Genomic DNA, 12500 nt, shown 5'->3' on the forward strand with positions numbered 1-12500 from the left:
TTTAAAGGTTAGATGAGAAAGCAAAAAGAACAGAAACAAGTTCATCCACGTGATACATTTAGGAAAAAAAAAAGAAAGGAAAAAGCTCACCCACACACTTATGCATGGACACCCATACGTGCACACAGACACACACGCTCACACATACAGACACACATCATTTTGCTTGGTAGCGGTCAGGCGCTACACTTGTGACAGTATCAGCACACCTCAGAATCCTCAACAATATGTCAAGAAGCAGAGGCATGCCACAAACAGACTTCAGACTGAACGGTAAACATACAAACGAGTGCGCAGATAATACTTCTAGTAAGACACACGCCAAGTGACTCGTCATAATCATTATCAGTCTCCATGTCCGCTTGATCTTTGGAATCCATGACCGTAGGTAAAATCAGGCAGCGTCCGTTCCACTGCCTCGCCGTCATGTACAACGAACAAAACGTTCCGCGCACAGTGTCATTACACAACCCATTCACATCGATGGAGTGTTGATCTGCAGCGAACCTTGCCTTGGAAGTACAGGTCAGCATCTGGATGCTCCGTCTTCTAACTTTGTGATCACTTTACAAAAAAAAAAAAAAAAAAAAAAAAAAAAAAAAAGTCCAGAAGGTTTCTTTCGCATTTAAAAAAATGATAAAGTCCAGCTGATTTCTTTCTTGGAACACATACTTTCCACTGTACATTGTGACATCCTGGGTCTGTTCTGTACTGCACTCTGATGCACTGCACTGAATTTGCTCTGTCAGTGCTGTGGTGAGAATGAAGGGACACATTCGTCTTGGTCTGATGAGGAATATCTCAACAGAGAAGGGGTAAAGTGAGGAAGAGGAGGGGTGAGAGAAAAGAGACCGATAAAGAGAAAGATGGGGAGAATGAGAGAGAGAGAGAGAGAGAGAGAGAGAGGGGAGGAAGGGAGAGAGCAATAGAAAGAGAAACAGAAAGGGAGACACACCGATATTATATTGAAAAATGTATTGTTGTAATCAATTCGGAATATAACAAATTTACCAATAGTTGGTTCTTCTATACACCCCTCTTTGATGATGTGCATGTTTAACATGCCTAAAAGCTATCTTATCTGAATCTGTAATATTCTCGTATTCAGCTGAATACAACATATCATAGTACTTGTGGTGTATTTTCTTTTCCTCATGACAAAATGTAAACTCTCCATGTCTGCTTAATCTTTGGAATCCATGACAGCAGGTAAAATCAGGCAGCATCCGTCCCCCCCCCCCCCCCCCTTTTTTTTTTCCTCCCTTGTGCGAATCATTTTGTTCCCATGTGCAGACGTGTACGTGTAACATGAGCTTGCGTGTGTGTATGTATCTATGTGACTGTTAGTTTGTGTGACTTCATGTATGTCTTGATTTAGTTTATGTACGTAAGCATCCAATTTCAAAAGAAAAGAAAAAAAACATCTTTGTACATTATATCAATATGAATGCATGATATCATGATGTTAAACTAACAATGAGAAGACCGGTTGTGACACTGTTTAAATTTGTAAAACTAAAGATGGAATAAATATTTAAAAAAAAAAAAAAAAAAAAAAAAAAAAGGAAAAGAAAAGGAGAAACAGAGAACAGAGAGAATTACAGAGGAGAATCAACAGAGAGAGAATTACAGAGGAGAATCAACAGAGAGAGAATTACAGAGGAGAATCCTACAATCTGGATGGGTGTGGGGAAAAAGGAACTCATTTTCATTCTGTGCAGATTTTTGTTTGTCTGTGCTCCTTCACATGATTACATGATCATGCAGTTACCGTTTCTGTTACTGACTGCACCTGACTGTTCAGAATAGTGGACAATTACTGGATCAGATTGTTCAGAATAACAGACAATGTCACTGGCTTGCCACAGGTTTCTAACACACCCACTTCCAGTATCATCATGTACACATTATTAAGTCACCATCACCACAGTGGTCTATGAAAAGTCTGTCCCAAGCAGGAGACTGAGACACGCTGAAATGCTCCTTGATGATCCGATTTATTGGAAAATTTTCTGTCCCATCTTTGCACTCAGTCTGTTTGTCTTTCAGCACAGGATGATGGGCAGTTTAGTGTAGAACCACAAACTATGAAGACAGGTGAGCGCAGAAGAGCAGGACATGTAGAAATCAAACACAGAAGAGACCAGTGAAGCTGTACAACATTCCCAACCACACACATGAGGACACATTCTGTACAGGGACTCCTTGATCCGCTCAACAGGGCACATCATGTACACACAAAACTCTATATCCAACAACAGACAGTCTGTACACAGAACTCTATCCTACAGTTTATCAGTCAATTGGAGTGTTTTCTGAAACCAGAATTTTCTGTAAGTCATTTTGCGTTTTCTGGCTGTCAGTCTTTTCTGCTGTACAGGTACAGATTGACTGATGGAGACAGGAGATGATGGAAAGAGAGATGGGAAAGGGATTAATTAAGTAGAAACAATGTTCAACGCAGTCACCTCCTTTGTCTTCCAATCCCTCAATGAATGTCTGATATCGTCAACACACACACTGAGACAAAGAACACGTGTTCACACAACACTGAGCAACACATATGTGATCATGAAAATGTGCATGTCAAAACACAGTATGGCAGAAACCACGCACATAACTTAAGAGTCACCATATAGCTGGCATTCTGAAGATTCCAGAAGTCACACCACAGAGCAAAAGTTGCCCTGTCCTTCCACTCTGCATGTTGAAAGTCACAAAAAGATAGCACACATGCTACCATGGGAAAAAAAAAAAAATTGTTTCGCGACATAACGTCTAATCATCAAACTGTTGAGACAGGGGATCTTCAAGATGTATTGCTTTTCACTGGTGATGGCAGTTGTGGAGACATTTAGACAGTGCATCAGCTTAGCTCTCTCTGTGGTCATTAGTGATCTAGCTAGGCGTTCTGAGAGGGTGTCGTTCACATGTATTGCTTCCCTCTGACCGAAAAAAAAACCCCCAAAACAAAACAAGATAGCAGCTTCGTAAAAGTAAAAAAGAAAAAAAGTATCACCAAATTACTCTTTTCTCTCCCCATCCAATGAAGCATTGCAGCCAGGTTTAACATTTTTGATATGTGGCGAAGCAGTTCTGCCACTTTCCTCGGAATAAACATGGATAATGATATTACACTGCGAAGGAGAGCGGAGCCAGCCAGTTCTTGGGTTGCCGATGCAAATGGTGTCAGCCGACGTCCTGTAGACGCACAGTGTGTTTGGTCGGTCAGTCTGGTGTTTGTCCTGACCAGCGCTGCTGACCGCTCCACAAGAGAAGCTGGCCAGGAAGGAGGAGGAGGGGGCTGGGGGGGGGATGAAGTGATGAGGGAGGTGGTGACTTCATCAGTTTCCTCCGATCCGTGGAACCATGTTGGAGATTGGGGAGTCTTCACAGCATGTGCTGCACTTCTGTTCCTGTTAAAGCACAGCACACATCTCATCGTATATCACACATTTCATCATCTGTTCCTGTCACATCACATCACATCACATCACACATCTCGTCATCTGTTCCTGTCACATCACATCACATCACACATCTCATCATCTGTTGCTGTCACATCACATCACATCACACATCTCATCTGTTCCTGTCACATCACATCACATCACACATCTCGTCATCTGTTCCTGTCACATCACATCACATCACACATCTCATCATCTGTTCCTGTCACATCACATCATATCACATCACATCATCTGTTCCTGTCACATCACATCACATCACATCACATCACACATTTCGTCATCTGTTCCTGTCACATCACATCACATCAGATCATCTGTTCCTGTCACATCACATCACATCACATCTCGTCATCTGTTCCTGTCACATCACATCACATCACATCATCTGTTCCTGTCACATCACATCACATCTCATCATCTGTTCCTGTCACATCACATCACATCACATCAGATCATCTGTTCCTGTCACATCACATCACATCACACATCTCATCATCTGTTCCTGTCACATCACATCAGATCATCTGTTCCTGTCACATCACATCACATCACACATATCATCATCTGTTCCTGTCACATCACATCACATCATCTGTTCCTGTCACATTACATCACGTCACACATCACATCATCTGTTCCTGTCACATCACATCATAGCACACATTGCGATCTCATCATCTTCAACTAGCTTCCTTTTATTACTGGATGCTTTTTTTTTTTTTTTTTTTTTTGAGAGAGAATGAATTGTGAAGGACATAACATCAGTTCAAACAAAACAACACACATTTTTCTTTTTCTTTTCTTTTTTTTTTTTTTTTTAATAAAGATATCGATTCATGTAATGCATTGAACACAAACTGTATTGTATCATATCACATCACAACACACTCTGTTTGATTGTATTTTATTGTATCTTACTCTTTAGTCGTTAAAAAAAAAAAGAAAGAAAAAAAGTAAGTTTGATACAGGCATGGTGTCCCGACATGGCTTAAACATACTGCACCCTGACTAGAGGTCTGGCAGTTTGTATCCAAACCTATCAATTTTCATCTGAGTGGTAAGTCCATGTTTGTACCCCCACCCCTCCCCCCTCTTAATGCTCTCAACCTCAAGTTGTACTGCAGTATTTTTCAAAATCTATTTTCCAGCCTGTTCAGGTTATGCAGTGTTCATTCAAGTCCTTTCACTGATATCAATACACATAGGTTCTTCTTGTAAAGTGAAACAACTAAATGATGAAATGGCAAAAATTCAGGTTATGCAATATTCATTCAAGTCCTTTCACCGATATCAATACACATAGGTTCTTCTTGTAAAGTGAAACAACTAAATGATGAAATGGCAAAAAATCAGGTTATGCAATATTCATTCAGTCCTATCACTGATATCAATACATATAGGTTCTTCTTGTAAAGTGAAACAACTAAATGATGAAATGGCAAAAAATCAGGTTATGCAATATTCATTCAGTCCTATCACTGATATCAATACATATAGGTTCTTCTTGTAAAGTGAAACATCTAAGTGATGAAATGGTTAAAAAAAAAAAAAGAAAAGAAAAGAAAAGTAGAAGCAATATTCAAGTGAATCAAGAAAAGGAGCTCACCCATTGCCGGATGTCATTCTGGTAGCGCTCGAACTCATCGCACCACTGGTCAAACTTCCTCATCCACCTCTGCTCTATCTGCTCCTTGGCTGGAACACACAGACACTGGATCAGTCTTGTATGTCATGTATGTGCCTGCTCTCAAAATGGAGAAAAAAAATTAAGATGAAAATCAACTCATGAAAACCTACAATCACATATGTGTGGCTTTGTACTTTCAAATCAAATCAAATCAAATCAAATCAAAAACACTTTATTAATCCACATGGAAATTAAGTTGTGCAATCACAGGCTCATTGTAAACACTGGCATAAAAATCATGCGCAACATAAGAAGAGATTAAAACTAGTCAAATAAGAATTCCCAATAGCTGACGATATACTAACCCCCCCCACACACATACTCCTGTTAAGACAATAGGGTATTGCACAACAATATTAACAAATGAAAACATCCAACAAAAAAAGGGTATAAGATTACTAAAAATGACATGCGCGCACGCACGCACACACACACACTCACACACATGCACACACACACACACACCCACACACATACACACACACACGCACACACACGTTTCTCTCGATCCAATGAGAAGTACTTTGCTATACATACAGAGTGATGTGGAAGACATTACAGTGTACAATGAAAAGCACAGTTAATGAATGTCAGCCTGACATGGTGGCTGAATGGTTAGAATGATGGATTCTCGTCCAAGTTTTCCTGAGTCTGATTCCACGTTTCGGCACACCTGGTGGGTCAAGGGTGGAGGTTTTTCCTATCTTCCAGGTCAACAACAAATTTAATGTGCAGACCTGCTGGTGTCTGAAACCTCTTCGTATGTCACGTTAAAGATCATATAATCCATATCAGTGTTTGGTGGGCTATGGAAGCAACAACATACCCAGCATGAACACCCCTGAAAACAGAGTATGGCTGTCTTCATGGCGGGCATGAACTGTCGTACACATAAAAGCCCATTTGTGCATGAATGAATATGAGAGTCAAAGACCATGAATTCAGAAGAAGAATGTTTTCCAGTTTATGCATTATTTCAATCCATTGTGTCTGGATGGTGTATCTCCTATGTAATACACTGCCCATAAATTGTTCCAGTCACAGTCCAACCCTTCAGCTACTGAAGAGCAATAACAGTGCCTAAATAATTGCATAGAAATTGGGACTTGCTGATACACAATCTACCGTAAGCTGCAGCAAACATTATACATCAAACCAAACTATACCACAAGTAACACACTATCTTTTGTAATACTCTGTCATGTATACTTAACTGTAATGATATTATATAGAATAAATAACATTGCATCACATTATATTGCATAACATCACATTTGACAGCATATTTGTGCTGGTTATAGCTCCCATGTAATCTCAAAAAAACAACAACAAAAAACTTTGCAACATTTTGCCATACTGCATGCATTGTGCAACACTGTAACACAATGGCTCTGCTATGATATGCTACGGTATACAGTACTGCATTGTACTGTACTGGTTTGCTTTGTGTTGCATTGTACTGAATGAGACTCTACTGTTTTTTTTTTACAGAATCATATTGTATTGTACAGTGCAGTACAGTATAGTACAATACAGGGCATGACAGTACTCCACTGTACTGTACTGTATCTTACTGTATCATATTGCATTGCATTGCATTGTATTGCATTGCATTGTACTGTAAGGTACAGTGTTGTGTTGTGTTGTGTTGTATTGCATTGCATTGTATCTACTGTATTGTATTGTACTGTACACTACTGTATTGCATTGTACTGTATTGTACTGCACTGTGTTGTGTTGTGTTGTGTTGCATTGCATTCTATCTACTGTATTGTGTTGTATTGTATTGCACTGTACTGTGTTTTGTGTTGCACTGCATTGCATTATATCTACTGTATTGTATTGTATTGTATTGTATTGTACTGCACTGCTCTGTCATGTAATGCACAGTGCATTACAGTCCTTTGTCTCAGAAAACAAATCCACAGAGCTACAAAACAAAGTCATGCACGCACTGTATGAATCAAACCAAAGACTCACTATAACATCCTAGAAATGTAATATTCACATGGAAGAAAGAAAAAAAACAACAACAACAAACACCACATAATCATTCCATAGACTACTCACAACTAATTTTTGAGAAATGCAAGTTTTTAAACAGAGGAAGAAGAAGAAGAAAACAAAACCAAACCAAATCAGCTGGAGTGGGGTGGAAGGTTTCTATGGGCAACTGCCAATACGAAAAGAAACATCACAACAAAAACAGAAGTCATGAAAGGGCCCATGCAGTTTTAGACTTGTACACCAAAAACATTGACCGATTTATCTTTGCAACAATAACGTGGCCATGAAAGTCTGACACTCTGGGTTTCAGTTGTGATTTAGGTAGTAGATGTATAAAGAAGCATTATTTAATTATGGGTCCGGAGATTGAAACACATGCATATTTTTCCTTTCATCAATTTATGTATTGCATTTTTTTCCCTCTCACCTTTATTTTCAATAAAAGGAACTATTAAAACAAAGATAAAAAAGTTTACTCAGTATAGGCAAGGTGACACCATTGGACTACTGGTGACTACCAGGGTGTCTAAGTCACATTATGAGTTCAAAGTGTTTCAATATGTTTTTTTTGTAAAGTATTCAAAAGAATACTGGTGATTTGTACGTTAACTGAAGAAATATCCAATTGCAGATTTCTTTTCTACAGTCTTGAACAAATATACATGTTTACTGAAACCAGTGTGTGTGTGTGTGTGTGTGTGTGTGTGTGTGTGTGTGTGTGTGTGTGTGTGTGAGAGAGAGAGAGAGAGAGAGAGAGAGTGAGAGAGAGAGAGAGTGTGTGTGTGCGTGTGTGTCTGTGTCTGTGCCTCTGTCTGTGTGTGCCTTTGTGTCTGTGAGTATGTGGTGTATGCGCATGATTGCAAGTACTGCAAATGCCATCTTCCTACATACATACATTCATACATACATACCTATAATCAAACATTTACACTTCAGTACACATGCAAGCATGCAGCCTTACGGAACGCACACCTATTAACCCAGAAACACAACATCACCAGAAAACCAGCACGTCACGTCACATCACGTCAGAGGCCGCATCATCATCCAACACAGCGGAGTAAAAAACAGCAAGCTCCAAGAACGGCTCCTCCAGACAACACCGAAAAAGAGTTAGTCAAAAGTGGGTCAGCTTACAATTCTTACTTGTCTCTATGGACAACAGATACTTGGCGACAGTCCTCTTCTGCTCATCGATGGCCTCGTAGACGCCCTCGTCCGCCTTGCGGAGGTCAGTGATGATGAGGGAGTTGTCCTGGGCGAGGATGTGTCGGTCGTCGGCGATGAAGGTGTTGTTCTTCATCCAGGTCACTGTGCCAGGCACGTGCAGCTTGTACACCACCTTCAGGGTCACCGAGCTCCCCGAGATTTTGGACACCTTCTCGTATTCTGGAAACGTCACCCAAATAACAATATCAATAATAATAATAATAATGAACATTTATTCAGCTGTCCAAGATCTTGGACACCTTCTTGTATTCTGGAAATGTCACCAAAATAATATCAATAATAATGATCATCAACACTTATTCAGGTCCCCGAGATCTTGGACACTTCCTCATATTCTGGAAACTTCACCCAAATAATAATATCAATAATGATAATAATAATAATCATCATCATGAACACTTATTCTGGAATGTCACCAAAATAAAATAATAATATCAATAACAATTGTAATATCAATAATAATAATAACAATTATTCAGATCCCTGAGATCTTGGACATCTCATATTCTGGAATCGTCCCTATTTTTTTGATAATAAAAACAACAACAATAACAATAATAATAATAATGATGACGATGATGATGATGATGATGATGAAAATGATCATAATAATAATAATGAACATTTAACTTGGCCACCTTGTATTCTGGAAATGTTACCAAAATAATAATATCAATAATAATGATGAATATCTATTCAGGTCCCCATGATTCTGGACACCTTCTTGTATTCTTGAAATGTCATCAATTAATATCAATAATAATCATGAACATCTATTCAGCTATCCAAGATCTTGGAGACCTTCTCAAATTCTGGAAATGTCACCCAAATAATATCAATAATAATAATAATGAACATTTATTCAGCTTCCCGAGATCTTGTACACCTTCTCGCATTCTGGAAACGAGATTAAAATGATTAAAGGCTGAAAGTTAAAGGTTCCACAGCATTTTACAACTATCAGGACAGAGAAGTCATATCCACTGTGTCTAAAACTCGACATAGGAAGGCAGTGAAGTCATATCCACTGTGTCTAGAACTCAGCATAGTAAGGCACTGAAGTTATATCCACTGTGTCTAGAGCTCGACATAGTAAGGCATTGAAGTTATATCCACTGTGTCTAGAACTCGACATAGGAAGGCAGTGAAGTTATATCCACTGTGTCTTGAACTCGACGTAGGAAGGCAGTGAAGTTATATCCACTGTGTCTAGAACTCGACATAGTAAGGCAGTGAAGTCATATCCACTGTGTCTAGAACTCGACATAGGAAGGCAGTGAAGTCATATCCACTGTGTCTAGAACTCGACATAGTAAGGCACTGAAGTTATATCCACTGTGTCTAGGACTCAGCATAGTAAGGCAGTGAAGTTATATCCACTGTGTCTAGAACTCGACATAGAGAGGCACGGAAGTCATATCCACTGTGTCTAGAACTCGACATAGGAAGGCAGTGAAGTCATATCCACTGTGTCTAGAACTCAGCATAGGAAGGCAGTGAAGTCATATCCACTGTGTCTAGAACTCGGCATAGGAAGGCACTGAAGTTATATCCACTGTGTCTAGAACTCAGCATAGGAAGGCAGTGAAGTCATATCCACTGTGTCTAGAACTCGGCATAGGAAGGCACTGAAGTTATATCCACTGTGTCTAGAACTCGGCATAGGAAGGCAGTGAAGTTATATCCACTGTGTCTAGAACTGAGCATAGGAAGGCTGGGCCCAGTCCTCTCCTGGCCATGTTTACCTTTCCCAACCAAGTCAGGTATCCAGGTACCCGTTCACACACTGGGTGGAGAGAGGAAAGATGGAGTTAAGTGCCTTTCCCCCCCGAGGAAAAAAAAAACCCACTGTGTTGAAACAGGGGAGTGAATGCTGACCACTGGATCTAAAGCTCAATGCCTCACCGATGCTGCAACGGTGCCCTCATCAAAATGATACTGCCACTAATACTGGTCATGACGATAACAATGATGATGATAATAATGATAATGACGCTGCTGCTGATGATAATATTGATGATGATGATAATAATACTGATAATGATAATAACACTGCTGATGCTGATGATAATAATATTAATGATGATGATGATAATGATAGTACTGCTGATGCTGATGATAGTTATGATGACGACAACAATATTGATGATGATGATGATGACAATGATAATAATACTGCTGATGATGCTGACGCTGATGATGATAACACTGATGATGATGATGATGATGATGGTTATGATAATGACTATAATGGTGATAATAATATTGATGATGATGATGATGACGATAACAATCATAATGGTATTGATGAATCTGATGATGGTAATGCTATTGATGAAGGCGGTGATGATGACACTTACTATACAGGTCTCCCACTTTGAGCTGGATGGCCCTCTCCAGATCATGGTTGTACAGGTCAATGTCAGCAAACGTGATCAGTCTGAAAAAAACAAACAAACCCATCAGACATCCCAATCAGTATGGAACTTCCTTCTTCTTCTTCTTCATTCGTGGGCTGCAACCCCCACTTTCACTCGTATACACACGAGTGGGCTTTTACGTGTATGACCGTTTTTACCCCGCCATGTAGGCAGCCATACTCTGCTTTCGGGGGTGTGCATGCTGGGTATGTTCTTGTTTCCATAACCCACCGAACGCTGACATGGATTACAGGATCTTTAACGTGCGTATTAGATCTTCTGCTTGCATATACACACGAAGGGGGTTCAGGCACTAGCAGGTCTGCACATGTGTTGACCTGGGAGATCGTAAAAATCTCCACCCTTTACCCACCAGGCGCCGTCACTGTGATTCAAACCCGGGACCCTCAGATTGAAAGTCCAACGCTTTAACCACTTGGCTATTGCGCCCGTCAGTATGGAACAATCCTGCAGTTCCAAAAAACATCTCAATCAACACGGAACAGATATTCACAAGTTACGTGAACACAAGACACCTGAATCAACATGGAACGGTCAATTCACAATTTATATTCTGCAAAAACCACAGATTTTTTTTTTTTTTAATGAACTGAACACATGAACATGAGGTTACTTTTACCAATTCATCAGACATCTGAATCAATATGAAACAATCAGATTTATTCCACAAATTACATAGACACTGACATCTGATTCAACATAGAACAGTCTATTGTCAAATTTCATGAACATTCTGCAAAAACCACAAAAAAATCATAAATGAACTGAGCAACCACAAAATAAGGTTTCTTTGTCATGTGTAATGATAATAGAAAGATTGTACAAAGATGATAAAATCTGTATACAGAAAGGAAAGAAAAAAAAAAGATGTTTCCATTCAGAGGGTTGCTGAATTCCATAATCATTCAAACCAGCTGCAAGTGATCTTAACTCTCTCCATACGAACGGCGAAAGAGACGACGTTAACAGCGTTTGACACCAATTACCACCATCAAAATATTGCAAGCGGAAGGCTCTTATACTGAAGAGGTGAATGTTGACAAAGAATACCACAATTCTGATGACGGAAGCTAAAGGTTGGGTCATTGAGACACCCATTGGACATCTGAAGGGTCTATGAAGAGGAGAAGAGAGGACTGGCCGTACTGAGTGATCTTAAGATCAAAGAGCTGGAGTTCTTTGTCAATACACAAAGCACGGAAAACTGAGCAAGACTCCTGTTTAATTATTAAGTCAGTTACAAATATAATTTCTTTTCTCCACATTATAATAACTTGAGTTACCATGATTAACTACTGATAAATCAGAAGAAATGAATTACAACACTAGCAGACCCCATCCCCCCTCCCCCTCGTCCCCCCCACAACCCCCCCCCCCCCAAAAGAAAACAAAAATCAACAACAAAAAACACACCAAGAAAACACCACCACCACCTCCACCCTTACTTAAACCCACCAGCTGCTGACCAACACCAGAATCGAACCCAGAGCACTCAAGACTGAACAAAAAACCCCCCAAAAAAACGCTCCAACGCTCTCTCTCAGAGCCATTGGGCCCCCCGGGGGTGTGGATGCTGTGACTGACTGACTGACCTGCGACCCTTGATCGTGTGCAGGCACTGGCCGGCCTTGGCGTCCCAGCCGCAGTACGGGTCGTAGATAC

General features: G+C 40.0%; 1 protein-coding gene across 1 annotated transcript in view; it reads right to left on the reverse strand.

Annotated features, from left to right (window-relative positions):
* Window positions 1–1639: 1639 nt before the first annotated feature.
* LOC143282489 (semaphorin-2A-like) overlaps window positions 1640–12500 on the reverse strand; it is a 129740-nt gene continuing 118879 nt past the window's right edge. Inside the window, exons 15-19 of the mRNA XM_076588151.1 lie at window positions 12431–12500; window positions 10758–10837; window positions 8314–8556; window positions 5080–5168; window positions 1640–3416 (exon numbers count right to left, since the gene is read on the reverse strand). The exon at window positions 12431–12500 is cut by the window's right edge and continues 85 nt beyond it. Of these exons, the coding sequence (XP_076444266.1) occupies window positions 3345–3416; window positions 5080–5168; window positions 8314–8556; window positions 10758–10837; window positions 12431–12500 (554 nt within the window). The 3' untranslated portion in view covers window positions 1640–3344. The remainder of the gene's footprint in view (window positions 3417–5079; window positions 5169–8313; window positions 8557–10757; window positions 10838–12430) is intronic.

This window comes from Babylonia areolata, chromosome 5, assembly GCF_041734735.1.
Source record: "Babylonia areolata isolate BAREFJ2019XMU chromosome 5, ASM4173473v1, whole genome shotgun sequence".
NCBI lineage: Eukaryota > Metazoa > Mollusca > Gastropoda > Neogastropoda > Buccinidae > Babylonia > Babylonia areolata.